At 41.3% G+C, this 20,912-nt stretch overlaps 1 protein-coding gene across 7 annotated transcripts in view; it reads right to left on the reverse strand.

Annotated features, from left to right (window-relative positions):
- Grb10 (growth factor receptor bound protein 10) overlaps nt 1-20,912 on the reverse strand; it is a 112,768-nt gene that overhangs the window by 65,607 nt on the left and 26,249 nt on the right. For all 7 annotated transcript variants that reach the window (XM_026784966.1, XM_026784965.1, XM_013350755.2 and 4 more), the window contains one exon: nt 2,466-2,544. In XM_026784966.1, the coding sequence (XP_026640767.1) occupies nt 2,466-2,544 (79 nt within the window). The remainder of the gene's footprint in view (nt 1-2,465; nt 2,545-20,912) is intronic.

Genomic DNA, 20,912 nt, shown 5'->3' on the forward strand with positions numbered 1-20,912 from the left:
CGGTCACAAGTTATTCCACATTTTATTTCTCAAAACTAGAGCCTTTTCACGTTTGACTCACAGTACCCAAAGACTCCCAATATGTGAATATGTGGTGTTCACTTTGTTCCCATTTCAACCATTTGCATGGCCCTGAACTCAACACCATGCTAGTTTCTCTCCATTGCACCATTTCCTGTTTGCCATGTTTTCCTCAGTGCTCATATTCTCCTTTCCTGAAGTACCACTTTTAAATACTAAAAATCAAAACCAGGGTCTGTGCCAGCTAAGTAAGAGCTCTACCACCGAGTTATGATGTTTCTCTAGCTCTGAATATTCTTTGAATGAGGCTGGCCAGTAACGTGTTTTCTGAAGAACCAGTTGAAAAATTTCTACTGTGTCTTTACTAGGAAGGCTACACTGGTATAAAACTCTAGATGGACAGTTATCTTTCCCTCAGTGCTTTGAAAGTAAATCATATTATCTGACATTTATTGTGCCCAAGTTGGTTATCAGTGTCATGGTATGTTAGGACATCTATTTCTTCCCTTCAGAACTTTCTTGGCTTCCATTACTTTGAACTAATCTCTATTTGTCTTTGTTGGTTCTATGGCTGTACTGCCATGTTTTCTTTTGGTTTTTCTTTGTTTTTTCCTGTGTTACATGCTATGGGAAAAGAAGGGCTAACAACAGCCAATGTCACAGGTGTGCTTAAAGGGAAAAACTCTCTCAGGGCAATAAGCTCTCGAATTCAATATAATAAAAACGTGGTTCTTTTCCATTGAAGCTCTGTTTCAGATGCTGTGACACACTGGAGTCCTAGCTTCCACTGTCTGCTATATAAGAGACATGAAGAGCTCTCTTTAGGGGGCCAGCTCTGCCCACTGTCTACAAGCAGTTGAGAGTAGAATGTAAAGATAATAGATAAGAGGTAAGCTTTTAAGAATTCTTTTAGATTGATTACTAATTTTATGATAAAAGGGTTAAGCACAGACTTCTGTTTGAACATCTCAACCTCAGTGAGCTCATTCATCAGCGGCATGGTGTGCTGAGTCAAACCAGCCTTCACAAACAGGTACTTTTTCATTTACATTATCTCACTGGAAAATTTTCTGAAGTGTGAGCCTGAGTTTGTTTGTCAAAGACAATCCTGGCTCTTTTATGAGCTGCCTAATGCTTGAGAAAACACTTATTTGATTACATGGTACACTTCAGTGTTTATTTTTTGCTAAATGTCATCCTCATTTTCATTTAAACAATTTAAAACAATCTGATTACTCCAATTACCAGCTCAAAAACATATGGTTTCTTGACTTACACTTACTTACCTGGAGCCCAGCAATGGCCAGGTGAGTTTCCCCAGACCCACATCAAGGTCAGTGGCTTCATTCTTGATCAGAATTTCCATTTCTTAGATCTAACTTACCAAATTACTTTCATATTCATTTACAGACATTGTCTTCTTCCCCATAGACACCCTCTCAGAAATTTAACAATATAGAAGGAACAAGAAAAGGGAAAAGAAAAATAAAAGGGGAAGAGAGATGCCTAGAGTACATGCATATAAAACTAGCATAACTGAAAATACAAAATTACCCAAATATAAAGGATTCTGCTGTGGAGTTACTCAACAGAAAACCCAGCAGTTCCCAGGGTGAAAGGACACTCAGAAGGTAAAAGAGAGGCTCCTCCTGTGGAGGGACCCCAACAGGCAATGGCCAGTTGCATTTATGTAGAACTCGGTGCCCTAGCAAAGTCAGAGGTGAATCCCAGCTAATTCACACAAATCATAATTTAACCTTTGATTCACAGAAGTTTGCTCATTGAAAGGAAATATGTAATGATATATATGCTGGATTTTACTGGTCTGAAGAGAAAAAGAGGATGCTAGAATCTTATTTTCTTGATGGCAAGAACATTTTAAAATATATAGTTGGATTTCTGTATCCCCAGGATTCACGTTTATATATTGAACCAAGCATAGATCAAAAATACTGGGAAAAAAATTTCACCTATATTAAACGGATACATGTTTTATCCCCCATGTCATGGTGTCCCCAAACAACACAGCGTGACAAGTGTTTCAAAAGTGTCATACTAGAGAATGATAAGCATTTTAACAAGGATGTATAGTACATGGGAGGATGAGCACAGGCTCCAGGTTTTATCACTTTTAATTTTTTCTTTTTTTCTTTTTCTTTCTTTTTTTAATAACAAGGTTTCTCTGTAGCTTTGGAGCCTGTTCTTTTGGAACTAGCTCTTGTAGACCAGGCTGGCCTTGAACTCACAGAGATTCGCCTGCCTCTGCCTCCCAAGTGCTGGGATTAAAGGTGTGTGCCACCATTGCCTGGTGGTTTTAGTACACTTGATACTAATGACTCAGTCCCTTTCACACTGTCCTATATACAGGGTACCCTGGAACCTCATGGGCACCAAGGACCACTACGAAGTTCTCACAGAGCTGCACAGTTACAGTCAGTTCTTACCTGGTTGGCTTCTCGATTGAGATGAAAACCCAGTCCGGGCTAGGTTTTGTGGTTTAGAAGATGACTGCCCCACTTTGTCCTAAAAAAAAAAAAAAAAAACAACAGAGTGAAAGGAGGTACCGCACCCACCACCAATTTCTTTCTTGCTCAGTTCCTTCTTTCGATTTCTTCCTTTCTTTTTTACAGTCTTAAATGACAGGTAGAAACGTGCTGTGGAAGGGAAACCAACCATGGCAAACGGTGATCTGTTGTCAAGGCAGCTAGCAGGGGCTCCTTTTTTTTTTTTTTTTTTTGTAGATTTCCCCGAAAAGTAATTTAAAAAGGACAACTGCTGACTGCTCAGCTTGGGCAATGAATGTCAATAATCAACACTCTATCGAGCACATGGCACTTTCTAGAATTGCTGGGTAAGCAATCTTGGACTTCCTGGGTCAGAACAATCCAGTCAGGGACCATAAGGTGTTCCTTGCCAACAGAGGCTGAGGAGCGCAGCGCAGGTCGAATGAAGACAATGTTTTAGGCAGAAATTAAAACAGCAGATCCAAAATTTTAGGAAAAAAAACATCTTCATAGAAACATCTTAAGCCAATGAAAGAAACATTACAATATGGGTAGGAATATGCCACTTTATATCCGCATACTTACAAAAAAGTGACTAGCTCTTGGTAGTAAGATGTTAATTACCTCTTACAAATCTGCAAAATCTGTGAACATTTTGAAATCACATACTACTTCTGTAATTAGAAAGGTTTTGAACTGTGCCAAAAGAACAGTGTGTTCATTTAAGTATACTTAATAAAAATATATAGTCACAAGCAGAGCACAGATTCTTTCACTTACAGTGGGATCATGCCCCACTAAATTAATCATAAACACACAATATCTGAGGTGAATAGGGCATTGAGCACATCCAACCGACGCCACGTTGTGCTCAGGACATGGCAGACTATGGAGTACTTCTTGTTTCTCTGTGACCATGAGGCTCAACACTCCATGAACTATGACACATACTCACTGCCCTGCATAGCAAGACAGCATCATACGACGGCATTAGTCCAGAAAAAGATTCAAGTTGAAAATTCAAAATCCCTGTGCTGAATGCATATTGCTTTTACACAATCATAACGTCAAAAACTTTATAAGCAAAACAATCATAGATTGGGGAATGATCATCTACAACTGATAAACCTATTGTACAAATAACAACTGTACCTATTCATTGTTTCAAGAATGCCAAGCTACTGTAGCATGAGAATCTTACAGTTGGCCTTCTGTGCTTTTGCTTATGACTCCATGTATTCAACCAACTAAACTGAAAATGTTAGGAAAACATGCTTTGGTATGTGACTATGAGTAAATAAAAAACTTTTAATTTCTCCAGTAGGCAGCATCTTGTTTCAAAAGAAAATAATGGATTACTGCAAGGTCTGTTGGGTTTCTCGGAAACTGACCACAGGTAACAAGTTGCTTATAGGACTGTGGCACCGTCAATAATATCAATAGGAAAGGTGATGAAAAATAGAGAAGTTATACTGGTCCAATTTTGTTAAATTTCTTTAAGTTACTCTTTAATTTTTGCTTTATCCTGTGGTGTTTCTATGTATTTCTTCATAGAACTAGAGCTGAACTCATGGTTTAAATAAGAAACTTGCTACTCTATTAAATTCACTGAGCAAATCTCAGTAGCACATCTCAAATGCAAGCCTGGCAAGCTTGAGTTCTTGCTCTTCCAGGCAGGGTGCAGCTTCACATCACCATTCCCAGCGTACCAGGGCTGTCCATAGAGGAGGACATGGAAAGCTGGCTCAACACCCTTCACTCAGTCCTTCCTGCCAAATCACCTCACGGTCTAGGAAGAGCACATTGCTTTCGCAAAGGTGTCGGAGTGGTGGGGCATGGGTCTGCAGCCATACTTCACACCAATGTGTAAAATGAAGAGCTAAGGTAAGATCCACACTGGGCTTCAGAACACTGCCGTGTGTGTGTGTGTGTGTGTGTGTGTGTGTGTGTGTATGTGTGTGCGCGCGCGCGCGCAAGAGAGTGCCTTGAGGAAGAGATACCAAAGGCCAGCTCACTAAAGGCACTCACAAACATACTTCAAAGGAAGACAAGTTGCCTCCATACTTTCTCCAAGGAAAACCCACTGAAATCAAAACAAAATCCCAAGAACTGACGCCTACCTCCTTCCCCTCAAAAGAAATTATTTTAGAATTTGTTAAAATATGAAGAAAAAAATATAAGACAAAACCCACTCTAATCACATACCAAAGTATTTAGCCTATCTGTATCCCAAAGATTATTTTTTAAAAAAGAAACATAACATATGTATACAGATAAAATGTCTGCATTACTTGCAGAGAATGTATGTTTTTGGAATCACATGGACAATATGATCCTAGTTGTTAAAGAAGGGATATACAATCATATTTAAGTAATCTCTGACATAGTTTGGTCAACACATGTAACCACCATTGAATGAATCTCTTCAGAGATATAGCATTCCTCGCTGCATATATGTTAATTTGGCCAGTGTTCTGCTGATGAATATATAGACTTCTATGAATACTTAAATCCAACTTGTATCTAAGATGTCCCAGTAAGGCCCATCTGTTGAAAGGGAGGAATCTGGTAACCAGGAGAAAGGGAGAGATTTTACAGATGTCATCTGACCAAATGGTATTAGCCAGTTTTCTGTGAATATAGCAAACACCAGAGATAACAATCTTAACTTACTATGAGAAAAGTTTTTTTTTAAATTTTTTTTTTGAGGAAAGGTTTTAATCTGATTCAGTTGTCAAGGTTCAGTCTACAACTGGTTGGCTTCAATGTATCTGGGTACCTGGTGGCAACAGCAGGGAGTACATGGTGATCAGCTTACCTCATGGTCAAGGTTTTTGAGAAAATGGAAAAAGAGAGCCAGAGACATAGAAGCCCTCTTCTTGAGGGCAGGCCCCCAGAGACTTAACCATTCCTCCCTAGGCCTGACCCCTCAAAGGTTCCACTACCTCCCAATAGTGCCACCCTGGAAAGCAAACCCTTAACATGAGCCTTGTTCAATAAATAACTTGCAAACGACAGCACTATTTGTTACCCAATCCTTGTTTTGCCTGCTCTAGGTTGCTGTGCACACACATACACGAATGCACGCACGCATGCACACATACACCTTCTTTTAAGCCCCTACTCATCAGTTCCGCACATCTGTCTGCTCTTGGGCTGACACCCTGCATTTTCCACTTGCACAGCCTGCCAACAGGTTTTATCATCAACAGAGTATTTCCTTTCTCGCTTCTTTTACATGAACATCTTAGTCATTTTCTTCCAAGCAAACTTCTGAGCCAGGAAAGATTTAATACAGGTTTAGAAAAGTCACAGAACACATAGCTTCATTCAGTATAGACTGTATGTCTGCTAGAAGCTATACCATACAACCCAGGTATGCAGGGACCTCAATCAGTTAGCTTTGTATAACCACACTTTAAGATGTTTATACAATGATAACATTGCCTAAGAATTCATTTCTTAAAACGTGTCCATGATATGAGTTTAATTTTTAAAGTTTGCTTAAAATATTAAAATGTCTCACCTGAAATATATCTTTGAGTGAGTATTTCTATCACTCATGGAAATACCACTATTAGACCATTAGCCTGGAAGCAGTTCATCAAGATATACAAGTCTACCATTTCTAAGACTGGAAGGGTCTGGGTTCTCACGTCACAGATCTCGAATAGTTTTGATTAAATATATCCGTTCGCAATGGACATGGCCCTACCTGATCACATCTAGCTACATCCTATGAATACTTAAGTCTGAGACTCATTCATACACTCAACACACCATTTTCCCCGAGACGTCTCAGAAATCACAAGCGAACAGGGCTATATAGACATACCTTCTTAGAACTAGGAAGAAAAAAAGATATACCATGTTGTTAAATGTTTGAGACAGAAAATTATTATTTGGTATAAGTATGCAACCAAATATTACATAGGACTTGACCTAAACATTATTTGTAGTTTATCTACAGCTTCGCTAGGCAGTCTCTACTTTTATCTGACAACATTCATGTATGTCTCAAGCACTGTTTAAAATGTGATGCAGTCACGAAATCCCACGAAGTGCATGTGTTTGTAAAATCCCCAGATGAAAAAACAGAAAGTCATCTTTTAAAATTAAACAGGTTAGAGCTTCAGACAAGAATTCTGTTCCCTTGAGAAGTCAAGAAGACTTGACTCAAAATGAGTGACCCTTAGCTGAAATGCCTGGGACCAACAGTTTTTCTCTTCTTTTTTTTCTTTTTCTTTTTTTTGAGAATGTGTGCATGGATATATTGATAGATCTTAGGGATGCAATTCAGGTCTAAACATGAATTCAGTTATGTTTCATACATGCCTTTTCCTCACAGCATCCTTAATGCAATACTTTTATTAATTGTATGCAGGTTCAGGGAGTAGATTTAACAATTGTGGCTTGTTTGTTTGTTTGTTTTTTCCCCTAAAGTTTTTAATTTTAGAATAGTTCAGATTTCAGGATTTTCAACTGGGAACAGCCAACCTGTGTATTAAAAATCATGGCATTTGTAAAATGAAATCAACCCCACCCCCAAAGGCAGCCGAGTAAAGTTACCTACTGACTGTGGCATTGACACCCAGAAGGTCAAGAGCAAATGTCTGCCCGCCATTCCGAGGCAAACAATGTCATGCTGCCAGGAGGCCAGACTAAAGGTTTCCTCTTCAGGTTAGTTTCTGTTTATCTGTGTGTCTGCTTCCTAGGCTCCTGGCCTCCACGAAGATAGAACTGGGCAGGGGAAAGAGAGGGTGGCCTTGTGGTCACTGCCTCCCTCATGAGCAGGAGGCCCGGGTGCTTGAGAGGAAAGCTACGATTATTTTCTGAAGGCCAGGCTAATAGCAAATACTTTTCAGACTATGGTTCTTAATTACTATGCTGTCTGCCTCCAGAAAAAGGTGGGAGGGTTGGGAGTGTGTTCCAAAAGTTCTTTACCTGAAACCATCAAGGGCACTTTCTTAGTGCTGGACCTTCTCAGATCCATGTGGTTTTGGAAGTGCTTGCTCAAGTCCAAGTCTGCCCTGCCAAGCAGATCGAAGTAGAAACATGCCTTTGTGAAAACAGGAACAGCCCACCCTCTCTTGGGTGGCCCAATCTGGGACACTGCACTAAATGATGAAATGGGACTCACACAAAACACTGAAATTGGTGAAAAGGGACAGTGAAGATGGTCAGCTCCCTTCTGTCTCTGCATTAAGAGAGTAAGATGGTGCCTGGGTTGCATGATCACATCCCTGGGCCTTTAATTTCACAAAATGGTGGCCAACAGAGCAAGGTAAGCCAGGGAGGGATAAGGGCTGGTTGGGGTTGTTGTCTTGATTGACTATGTTTCATAAACCATATATCAGCTTGCTGTGTGAAAGCTCCTTAGCGATTCTTGTTGGTCAAAGCCTGGGGCCAACCTTCTCTCCTCTTGACTGTTCTCAGCTTCTCCAATAACCCTCTCCCTTCCGCTCCAGCACACTCCTGAGATCCTGGTCTCATAAGCAAGCATTTAACTTCTTCCACTCTATTGATCAAGAGTCCAGGTGTTTCAAAGCTTGGGGAAGTGGCTTGGGGAAGGAGGACATGTGTCAGGGGTGGGTGTGGAACCCAATTCAGGGGAAAGGCCAGTATCTGCTATGCACTGACCACCTACCTACTTGCAGTCATCCCTCCATAATGTCTTGGTTCAAAACCAACCTTTGACCATCTTCCCACTTGGGGACATCTGTTGAGATGGTACACCATCTCACCATGATGGAGTCCTCACCAGAGTCTTCACAAGGTGATTCTTCTGAAGAGAGAACATGAACTCCCATAGTGTTGGGTTTTAATTGTGTTATTATAAATGCAGTCAAAGTTGTGAGAAGATTTAAACTGAGAGGCAGGGGTGGGGGAAACAAAGGGACTTTGCCCAGTTGTGCAGTGTGAGCTCATGAGTTCTCAACAGTAGAAGATGTCACTGTACCTATTTTCCCGAAAGTGCCTGAAGTACCACACAACGTGGTGAAAGCTGTAATCAGCACTCTTAACTTCTCTTCCAGTAAGATGTACAAAATCAGACCTCCCAATGACTAGAACACTAACTACGAATGAGCTGGAGGTATGCTTTTGCCCCACATGGTCCTGCCTGCTTAGATGCCACACTTTATAACCATGTAAAGGCAAAGGAAGGGAGAGCAAAGACATGTCAATCCAGCATAAAGCCCAGCCAGAACAGTTTCCAAGAGTCTGAAGGAGAGAAGAAAAGCTCAGCATGCCAGCTGTCTCTATCAAAGAGTGAGGGCAATACTTTTTATCTGTAATGGTGCCAATTACACTTTTTGCTTATGATACTATTTATATAAGCTGCTGAGTCTATCATGAAAATGTTTGGATCATTTCTGGCCAGACTTCAAAAAACTTGTCTCATATATGCATATACATGAATATATACGTGACAAAAAGGTAAGCATGTGTGTGTGCACGTGCATCTTCACACACACACGTGCGTGTATATGTGCTCAAGTTTTCACTTTAATCTTCCCACTAACCTAAATTTGTTAACGTCCTCAAAGGCACAGAAAAGCCCTAGTATCCCACATTTGGCATTTCTGCAACATAACTACCTCCAAAGGAGGCTATTTTAGACATCAGCAAATGCAACTTTGGATTGCTTAACTTTAACACCTCTTCTGCTATGTTACTCACACACACATCAGATTGAGTTATTCATGGTAGAGTTTGTCAATGTTTCATATTTTAAACACCTACACTGAGATGTTACATAGCATACACTTCCTCTGTTGGACGTGTACGATCTAGTGAGTACTGCTATCAAGACAGAGCGTACAACCCTCACCAGGTTCTAATTTTAGAATATTTCCATCACCCTCCAAAGAAATCTCATGTCCGGGGCCTGTCAATCTTGACAAATGGTTTTCCCAAAATAAAATGTCTTTGCCAAGTCAGTTTTATTCCTGGTTTTAGATCCGGTATTCCCATATCAAGGAGGCAGCTTGGCCTTAAAGTGAAGGACACTGGCTCTAGAATTTCTGCAGATGAGCAGTTACGTGACCTTGGGGAAGACTCCACAACCTAAATCATGCCCATAAGAGCTCCTCAAAGCAAATGTCGGCAGCTGCTTTCACTACAACCACTGGTGTGCCATGTCTCCCTCCTCTACCTCTTGCTTCTCCAGCACCACCTCTCCTGTAATACCACCATCACCACTTGAGTTCACTTCTTCCTCCACCTTCTCCTCCTCCACCACCACCTCTCCTCCATGACTTCTCCCAAGCCCCCCCCATTTTCACCCGATCACCCTCACCTCTTCCACCTCTACTACCTCCAGCATCCTTCCAGCTTTCCACTACCTCTAGCTCTCCCATCATTTCCACCTCCATCTCTGCCATAAGTTTTCCCGCTTTCCTTCTCCTCCATCAGTACATTCCCAGTTTCTCTCACTGTTCCTCTTTTTTCACCATTTCTATTTCTTCCACTACTCCCTCTACTTGCATCAGTTTCTACCTAGACTTCCTGTCATCAACCAGCAACTGCATTCTACCTCCTCAGCTTCCACAACTCCCAATGAACTCCATTCCCACCTCTCTCCTCTGCTAGTTTAAACAGTCAATCCACAGCTGCCATGTGTTTTCTCTCTACCTACCATCACTGCCTACACATCCTCATCTTTAACAAACCACTTCTCCCATGAAAAGACAACTGAAAGAACACCAGAACTTCCACCTCAATTACACAAGGCTAGTTTTGTCAGAAGCATCACCAGGGAGCACCTTAGTCTTCTGTGAGTTCTATAACTTCAGCAGCAACTGGAAACTCTACCTGTAGAATCTCTACCCACATCCCATAACTATCCAATCAGGAAGACTAACAGCCTTTAAAGGATATAAGACTATCAGTCAAGGCATAAATTGGGGCATGAACATATTGGAAAACAACATATTTCTAAATTGAATAAAAATATTTTGATTCTGACCTCAAGAAATTCTGGCCCCATGACTTAAAAAAGTTTTGGAAAAGGGAGAAATTCCAGGTTTTACTCTCTGAATATTTTCCCCTATCACTTTCCTCTCCTCTGTCACAGAAAATTATTACATATAATGAGTTCCAGGGAGCCTCAAAGAAGCAGGCTAAAAGGTCACAAAGAGGCTCAGTCCTTTGGAGCTCAAGAATCACCCAGCTACACATACACTCGCAGACCCCCAAATAAAGAGGAGCAGGCACTAGCTAATAAAAATGCAATGTGGCCAGTTAGCAAGTACAGAGTTCAAACTTGGAAAAACAACACTGGACATTCTGGTCTGCTAGTTTCAGGGACAATCCCTGATCACCTCAGAGATTCAGCTGCCTTGTCTTAAACAGGAATCGCCATGGAGGAACCGCCATCAAAATGAATCTAGACTCTCTAGTTCCATGCTTTGTATGTTCTCTCTTGGCTCCCTTACTCCTGTAACATCTATACTAAGGCCAGAGTCTGAAACACACTTTAGAACAATTAACTGGATGGAGCTGCCTTCAGAGTACAGTACCAACCAAGTCCATAGCAGGCATACAATATGCCTATACTCTGCCCCTACTTTAGCAGAAGGAAGGCATGCACCCCTTCCCTGAACTTGCTCAACAATAATCTCAGAACTTGGAAAGGGCCCTCACTGTCCTGACTGACCGGGAAAAGGCCCCAGGGTTGAGTGTGATGTAATCCTTGGTAGTGGTTCTTCCTCATCTCTAAGTCCCTGTAGAGGGCAGAGGGCCAAGGGTAAATGGCAGCTCATGGCCAAGAACCCAGAGGCAGAATGATATTGGCCCAGAGCTCCAGCCTAGATCCCCATAGCATATCTAGACTAGGTGTGAATGCTCCTCAAAAGACAGGTGTGAGATGGAGCATGCTGGAGTTCAAGGGGGTAATGGTTCAGGGTGACACTCTTTAAAATCTTTGTGGTTTGAATATGAACCATTTCACCGTACCCCTAGGCTATGGCTCTCTTTAGGAAGGTTAGAGGACCGTTAGGATAATGGAGCCTCGATGGAGGAAGTATGTCACTGGAGGCTGGCTTTGAGCTTTAAAAGCCAGTACCACTTCCTATTGTTTCTCTCTCAGTTTCTTAACTGTGGGTGAAATGACCATTCTGCTTCCTGATCACCAGGCAGACTCTGCTCCTGCTGCCCTGCCTTCCCTGCTGAGATGGACTGTATCCCTTTGAACTGTAAACCAAACCTTTCTCTCATCAACTGCTTTTGTCAGAGCATTTTATCAAAGCAACAGAAAGGACCTGATATAAAATCCACTCTGCCTTTGAGTAAAGCATGAAGCTAATATGAAAAGGATCATATAGGTTAAATCAGAGCACAACAAAACTCAGTCCTTTTGTCAAAGGGTGCCTTCTTTCTGTAAGGCAGCTTGCCTTAATATTATGAAGGATGATTGGGACACAAGAAGGTCACTTCATCCTTATTGTGACAGGGATAAAATATTTATGAACTACTAGTGTGGCAAACTAAATAATGTAAGTTAACACTTCACTGTACAGGCCATTTCCTCTTCTGGAAAACAGGATCAGTAAATTCCCTTTCAGTTCTACAACTGGACTAGTACATTTTATAAAAATATTCCTGAGAGGCTCTATTAGACCCATGGTGAAAAACAGCTTATGAACTGGGTACTGTAGTGCATACCTATAATTTCAATACTAGAGACGCTGAGGCAGGATCACAAGTTGATAGCCAGCCTATCTCAAAAAAGTCCTAGGAAGGTGAGAACAATAGCCTGAGCTGCATTGCCTGTAGAGACTTCTTTCAAGCTTCAGTGGCCATTAGAAGAAATTTCTGGAGACTAACCCCAAGTTTGAGTCCTACCCTGCCCTCCTGCTATCTGGGAAGATGGAAGGGAGCTCAGGGTTGTCTTTACTGTCTTCAACGGCATCCTGGATAGTTGAACTATTAAACCACACCTACCCAGATTGAGTAAGAAGTTGACATCTTCATGTTTCCATCTACTTGTCCTGGCTCAGTAAGTCCTGAAAAGCCTAAGAACCCCAGTTTTCATTTGTAGACTAATGTAGATAGTAGCACCTATACTTATGCCTATTCCAAAGGGTTTGTTGGGAAGGCAGTCACAATACACAAGCCAGTTTCTCTGGCTTTCCCGGAGGAGATGGTCTCCAACTCTTTCATAGCTTAATATGAACTAGGGGAGAGGTGGTAGTGGGCGAGGGTCCACAGGGAAAAACATGGAGGCCTTCACTGTTCTGTTTAATAAGCTGTGTACATACTCTTCCATGCCTGAATAGCAGTTATAAATGGCAACAAACTGTCTATTCATAGGGCCACTCTAGCTTCAACAGACAGCAAGGAGGAAGAGCCAGCTGGCCACCATCGCAGAAGCCCAGCTGCCAGGTTGTGCACTTCTAATACTGTCAACAAATGGAACGACACTTGCAAGAGAAGATGGAGGACGGTGGGAGTAAGTATATGCACACATAGATATGGTGTGTGTGTACATGTGGTACACTTACACTAATTATGGATACAGGTCACCTGCAGCGACCATAGGCCCTTGCCTTTTCCACTATTAAAATTGTAAAACATTTCTCTACCCAGAGACTTTCCCTCTGAAATATGAACTGATTCCACTCTAGGACATCCATGGCAGTCTTGCTTGCCTGCTTACTTGTTGCTAGCTAGTTTCAAAATGTCTTCCTTCCCCATCCATAGTTTAAGAATGGGGTTCAAAGGCTAATGGGCCTTTAGCTATGTATCTGATAACCTTGCTCTGAGACCAGTGTACGGAAGAACCTGGGAGTCCACGGCCATGTTTTTGGTGGACAGGATCAAGCTTCTCAATATGGAAGAGTTGAGAACAAAGGAGGTCATATCTCAATTTCTCAGGACACTGCCTCCTCTGTCATTCCTGAGGAGCCCAGTGGAAGGGTAAGGATGAGATCTCTCCTGCTCGAACATTTCCAGCTCAAGAGACCAAGTTCTAGGATGCAAGTTGTGGGAATTTCCAAGTTGAAACCCAGTGGTTCAAACACCTAAGTTCCTATGGGAGCAAGGAAGAAGACACGATGGATATGAAAAGGGGTGGGAAGTGGAGCCTCAGTTTTTCAAAGTTGAACACTTTTGTGACCAGGGTGAGGGTTAAGTAACAAAGGAGGAGATACTGAAAAGAGGCCAGTGTGGGGAGTAAGAAGGATGGGATCCACATACTTCTTTTTTTTAAAATATCTACTGGCCTGATCCTGGATTCTATCAACACCCTTCTAACGGTCACCAAGCTGAAAACCAGTCACCCTTAGACCCTTTCTTATCTATAGTCTAATCAAGGCTGTCTTCTCATGACTGCTGGGGCTTTCTGTGCTTAGCCTGTGCTGTCACATTGCAAATACCCCCGACTGTAGAATCAAGAAGTGACCATCCTGGGTCCTGGTCCCATGAGAGTCAGTCAGCATCCAGCCCAGAGGCGTAGGATGTAATCTCGTTGTAAATAAATCAAAAAGTAGCCATACGGCTTTAGAGTTGGTAGCTGTTTCAGTTCCATTTGTGTGCTCCTATGCCAGTCACATGGGGCCTTTTCACTGCATGTGTGAATCTCTTCATGCTTATTGTATTTTTTTTCTCTCCCTAAACAAGTAATGCTTTTGCTGTGCTTCCTGTCTGGGATGTGGCCTGTGCACTAATTCTAAAGCCAAACACTTAAATAGGAAATTTAAATAAACTCATGCTGAAATTATTCTGCTTTAGTAAAAGGAGTAATTTAGGGTCCCTCTTAAAATGTATCATTTTAAAATAATCTGTTGCCAAATGCCTAATTTTTATCAATCAATATATAATTATTTCCTATTTAGAACATATCATTTTTCTTTGTCTGGTTATTCAAAGCACTGACAGTAATTATCCAGGCATTTTCCCCACTTCTATATCTGAGTGAGTGAGGATGGTTTACAGTACCCGAACCCAGGCAGTGAGATTGTCAAAATAAACCAAAATAAACGCATGCTTCATCCAGGTGCCAGAGAAGAAGGGATGCCCCAATCCAAGTGTCACAAACTGTTAACAAAGATGCCATGTGTATTGCTTGCCACACTTGAAGAATTATAGCACAGTAAAGGTACTCAACCAGGAATCTATTTTAAACTTTCTCAGAATACAGAAATCACTGCAGGCCTCTGTGCACAGCTGGCTCCGCCCATCACCAAGAGCCAGCCACTGCCCACCTTCCTGAGCTGGGAACAGGCCTGGGTTGGGGCCCCCAGAGTGCAGAGCCCAGGCTGGTTGTACACAGGACTCAGGGTGTACGTGCAGAAGGAGGAACTGGCCAGTACTCCTGTCCACGTCCTCAATAGGATATTTTTAATTCCTCTTTACCCATCTGAGGTAAAGATAGATCCCAGAGGATTAAGCTGTTTCTCTAGATTCTCTGACATTCACCATGACATATGCTAAAAGTCCACATTCCGACTCTGTGAAGGTGGAAGAATACACATATCTCTGCAAATATCAAGAGCCTAAGATTAATGGAAAGATGATTGGTATGTGATTGGTATGTTGGCAATAAAGGACATTCATACAAAATTTACTTTTCTTCCAGCAAAGTTCTAAAGAGATAAGATAAATGGTAACCGGTAAACACACTGAGTCAGGAAAAACGCCAAACCAACCTCTCTTCTCTGACAAGAGGAAAGCTGCAGTGAAGCAACAGCATCTTTGTTAACAATGGCTCAAAAGTTTCATTTCTCCATCCACAGTCAACTTGGGTCTTTTCTCATCGTCATGCCCTTGGGAGGACATTGGACATCATGTGTCACCTCACTCATCAGGGCTTTTAGGAGTATGGTTCCCTTGCTCTGTAACCCCTACATTTTCTTAAGTCTTAAGCTATGCAGCAAGCACACTGATATTTCCAGAATGGGTCACCACTATGAAAAGTTTTGAATCAGTCCCTCACTGTCCAAAGCATAGCAACAACAAATGTTCTGGCCAGGGCTGGGGGTGCATGCCTCTCAGGAGGCAGAGTCAGGAGCATCTTTGGATTCAAGGCTAGCCTGATCTACACAGGTAGTTCCAGGCCAGCCAGGGTTACATAATAAGGCTGTATGAAGAAGGAGGTCCTTCAGAAACACTAAGAGAGGATACAAGAATGTTCTAGAATCCATATGGCTAATAAGTAAAATGCATATTGTTATAAATGTCTTGGGCGAGTGCCATAGTCATGACTAAATTATCATTTGAACAGTGCTGTCTTCTTAAGTTTGGCTTTGAACTTACAGATTTCTCTAAATAACATGTTGATTCTGAATATCATCCCGATTTTACCACATGGTTTCTGTGTATTTTTTTCTCTTTGTGCCTAATCCTGTGACCGGTTCTCTGTACATGCTGTAATATCTATTGTATTCAGAGAGGCGGAGACCTGTGCATGTTGGCATGCTGACTAACTTCCAAGCATTTCCTCTGACCCCTGTGATAACTATTACACTGTTGTCCTCCTCAACAAAGGAACAGGGAAGGTGTTTGATTTCACCAAGACAAGAAAGAGAACTACGAAGTACCAAATTTAAAAGTAGAGACTAGGCTTTGTATGCGAAACGAGTCATCTTCTGCTTTGATAGCTTCCTGCCCTACAACTCAATTACTATCTCCACCACTCAAGCAGAAAGCAGAAAGATGCATGCAACAATTTTGGAGCTTCTGTATGTATAAAAAATTCACCTATCAGTGACTCATTGACTCAATTATATATCTGATCCAAGCCACAGCTATTAGTGAACACAGCTAGAATTAGAAAATTATTTGTATATTGAAGATTTTAAGAAGATTTTTTTTCTCTATAAAACCCTGGAGATTTATCTAATTGCTGTAATTGCAGATTGCTCAAGACTGGAACCCACTGTAAATCATCCTGTTTTCTGAGAAATTCTGGAACTGTCATCTAATTTTCCAGGAACACTGAATACATACTGCCAAGTCTTGCTGCTGGATTTTTATAAGAGTAGACAGTGCCTTCAAAAGCCACTGAACAGCACTGAGCATGTCCTTAAAGTATGACAGAGGAGAGCAGAGAATGGCAGCACTGGTGCGTTCCTGGTGTCCTGGCTCTTAGGGAAGCAGCCTTGGGCACAGCAGCATCAAGGACAAACACCCAGCAAGTCTACAAAGTAAGGCATTGATTGGAGTCTGTGCGGCTGCCATTTCTGTATGTACCAGCAGGAAATGGAAAACGCCAGGGGGAGGTGATTGAAAAGTAAGAGAGTCTTTGTGTTTTTACCCTTCCCTGGGCCATTATTTGGCCCTCAAAGTCTATCCTGTACCCTGCTGACAATGACACTAGTAAAATAACCGGGAGAGCTTCTCCCTTGGGATGCCATACTCTTGAGCTTCCCGCTCTGCTCTTTTTGGAAGAGGGGATGAAGTGCCACACAGCATGTAGAGGGAAGGGCTGCAGTATGAGCCTAAACAAGCCAAAGCTAATCACATGACAATCAGGCCTGTGACCCATGGATGTAGCACAGAGCTTCAATCAGCCACAGCTTCTTTAAGAACAAGAAAACCAGTATGTACGAGGCAGAGGGAACTGAATTTCTGCACGAGAGCTCACCCACTAAAGAGACGCGTAGGGTTGCCGCCAACCTTCACAGTTGGCTACAGTTTTCATCTCCTTTCCTGGCATGTAACTGATTTTGGCTTTATATCAGATTCAATGATTAGAATGAATGGTATTCCTACTCTTCAACTTTCTCTATAGATTTGCTCCACTTCGAGAGAAAAAAAAAAAAAAAGAAAAAGATTTCACTCCGCAGCCATAGCACTGTAGGCAATTTCTCATCACTAGCTAAAAAGAGACTTCACAGACTAGGGGAGAAGAAACACATTCAAAGAAGTGCAAAAATCTGATCAAGGCCAGTATATGAAAGAACTTCAGAACCAAGGGCTCCACCAAGTAGAGGGATGATGGCCCAAGAGAGATGGTACAAGTACTTGAAGTGATGTGAGTACTGAGAAGCATAAGTCAAGAGTCACTGCTCAAATATAAAGAGTCAAGGACCAACTGTCAAGACTCTATGCCCCCAGAGAGCAAAGCAAAAGTTGAAGGACAGTAAAGATGAAAACTTTCTGGAAGCTCAGGGCGAGAACCTGGAGAGATGGAAGGCCACCAGGAAGAGAAAGCCAAGCTGGGGAAAGGAACCCAGATGAGACAGGCTGCCAGCAACCAAGCCAAGAAGCCACCTCAGAGAATTCACAGATGAAACGGAGAAAATCTTCATAACTTGTACGGCAGTGATTGCTATGACATAAAAATCAATGGAACAGGTAACAAAAGGGGAAAATCATTACGAAACTTGTATGTGTTAAAGGATATCACAAACAGAATGAACGAACAATCCAGAGTTGGGGCAAAATATCTGCAAATTCTTTATGTGGCATTAGGACCCAAAGCACATGAAAGGGGGAGAGAGGGAGGAGGAAGAGAGAGAATGAATTATTAGCAAGTGTTGGTGAGGATGTGGACAGATTGGAGACCTTCTGCACTGTGAGCATGAATATAAAATGTGGTTGCTGTTGTCTGTAACCCCACAAAAAGTAAAAGAGTGAATTAATATATAAAATATACCATGCTCATAGACACTGAGGAAAAGTTTTATAGGCCAGCAGATTTACAGAAAATTAGTTTCTTTAACGACACCAGGCTTTCTCATTAACAGCTGTGGAGTGACTATACACGTGTGCCAATAACCGAGGCCCATTTGTCTTCCTTGATTGGAGGGCCTATTGGCCAATTTGTCTTGCTGTCTTGATTTCATGTGTCCACTTAATGTTAAAACCTTCTTTGCAGACTGTCATTATAAATAATGTATGACAGTCTGTTGATCTATGCTGAGTGGTGACCTCATAAGTACCTAAATAATCATTATAAAGTTTATTTTTCTTTATTAAACTATAGCTCTGAAATACAGTCAAGACAAAGTCAAGAGTTGGATGATACTAGAGTCAATATTTATACTTCTAGATCCCACAGATGAACTTGAATATGCCTTTGTTCTTCTGATATTATGCTTTATTTTTCTAAGGGTCATTCATACCAATTAAATTATTTTCATAAACTTAATAACATTGTACTGAGTAACACTTTTTATGAAAAGCATGTTGGGTGCTCTTCACTGGCCTCTGGAGACTGGCACAATGCAGGTGACATTTAAGCCCTAGCTATGACAGCTAACTGAAAACCCTGTTCAGGGTGGACTTGAACCGTGGCGTGTACATACTCCCACCCTATTGTTGGTCAAGCTGACAAACCAAAGCAAGCAGATGACTGAAGGACACTCTGTCACCAAGCCAGATTTACCTCAGTTGTCTTTTAAGACCTTTGGCAGTATGCTCACTGTATGGTAAAAATCTGTTGGGATGCAAGTTTTCTCTTCTATTTTAGAAGTTTGTCATGATCAACCCTTGATTTTAAAGCATGGTTGAGGGCTTTTGGCCCACAGTCTGCAAACAGGGTCCTGGTTTGTGACAGTGATGCTTCTTCCTCCACATCTACAAGTCCAAAGACTGGCCCCTGAATTCCCAGGCCGTATCTAGTTCCTCCACATCTACAAGTCCAAAGACTGGCCCCTGAATTCCCAGGCCATATCTAGCACACAGATCTAGGGATGACAGATCTACTAGACTTGCTATTCTTTCTCCTCTCTTGATCGGCTTGGGCCCTCAGCTTGCTTCATGCTGTTCCCTGTCAACACTGTGGCCATCACAAGGGCCTCTTCCTTTCTCTGATCTACTCTTTTAGAAAACATGCCACATCTGCTTAAGTACAACTTGCAAGGAGAAACTGAGGTCGGAAGGGAATCACATAAATACGCACTGTTTGAACATAATAGTATTTTACATATTATGTTCTTACTTAAAAAGTTTTTAAAAAGTAAAAAAAAAAAAAACCAAAAAAACAGCTGCTTGCAAAAAGGAGGAAGTGATCATATATGCTTGGAGGTAGGCTCAGAAGAGAGCTGGTGTGACTTTCCTCGTCATGCCCTGAGAGGCACACAGTAATGGGGTTTCAGTCATTTTCTGACTAATAGTTATGTTTGGTCTGCTTTATTTTTGTCTTTTTGTTTCAAGATGGTTTCTGGTAGTCCAGGGTGCCCTTAAATTTGTGATGGAGCCACATGGTTGTGATAATCTCAACTGTTGATTCTCCTGTCTCTACTCCCAAAGTACTATGGATTGCAGGCTTATGCCAGCACACCCAGCTTTAAATAGTGTAATTGCTGAAGGCAGCTTAAGTAATACAGTTTAACTTAAAAATTAAAAAGAAGTTTAAGTCTTAAATCAATACCACAAAAAGGTTATACCTTCCATAAAAGCTTGGAAATTATATTCTTTATGAAGAGAATTGAGTAATGTTCATGATCTATTAAGATAATCACATTCAGAACAAACAACAGAACATTTGCATTCTCAATCTTAATGAAAGGATAAAACGAAATGAATACTTTAAACATCAAAGGGAAAACAGAGAACAGACAAATGAAGAAACATTTAAAGCCGAGACAATTTATGATAGAAGAGAGATGGCTTGTGGCAATGAATGTCAACTGCCCAATTATCTCCTGTTCAAGACTTTATTCACAAATATTCTAATACTGAAAAAAATGTCTGAGAAAAGTTTTAAAGAGAAAGAAATAGAACAGAGACTTACAAAAACCAAGTGGGAATGTAGAATAATTTAGGAAGGCACAGGGAAAGGCCAAGAAAAACTAATTCAAATTTTAAAATGACACACCAGTAATAGTTAACACTGTAACTTATAAGAAAAGATACATTACACCTTTATCCTTCCTTACAAAGTTCAAAACTCATTACTGGAGAGATGGCTTAGAGGTTAAGAACACTGACTGGTCTAACTTGGTTTCTACCATCCATCTGTAACTTCAGTCCCAGGGTGTTCCAGCTCCCTCTTCTGCCCACAGAAGTGGGCATTGTATAAACATGGTATACATACATACATGCAAACCATTCATAGTGAAGTTAAAAATTTTTTTCTTAAAAAAAAAATGAAGTACATGAAGTTTTGAGAATGAGGTGGAGTGTTGTGGTGCACGCCTTTATTTCAGCTCCCAGGAAGCAGAGACAGGAGGATCTCTGTGAGTTTGAGGCCAGCCTGGCCTACATAGCAAGTTATAAGCCAATCCTGGCTACTTATAGACACTGATCTTAAAAAATATGTAAGAGGAACAAAAGTAGAATGAGTGTTATACTTCAACAAAAGATCAATAAATAAAACAAGCAAAAAAAAAAAAACACTGCCATGATAACATCCACAAAAAGAGAAACTAAAAAAAAAAAATAATATGTTTGAACACTTGGTCCAGCCTGGCCTACATAGCAAGTTATAAGCCAATC

Source organism: Microtus ochrogaster, linkage group LG1 (genome assembly GCF_000317375.1).
Source record: "Microtus ochrogaster isolate Prairie Vole_2 linkage group LG1, MicOch1.0, whole genome shotgun sequence".
Taxonomy (NCBI): Eukaryota; Metazoa; Chordata; class Mammalia; order Rodentia; family Cricetidae; genus Microtus; species Microtus ochrogaster.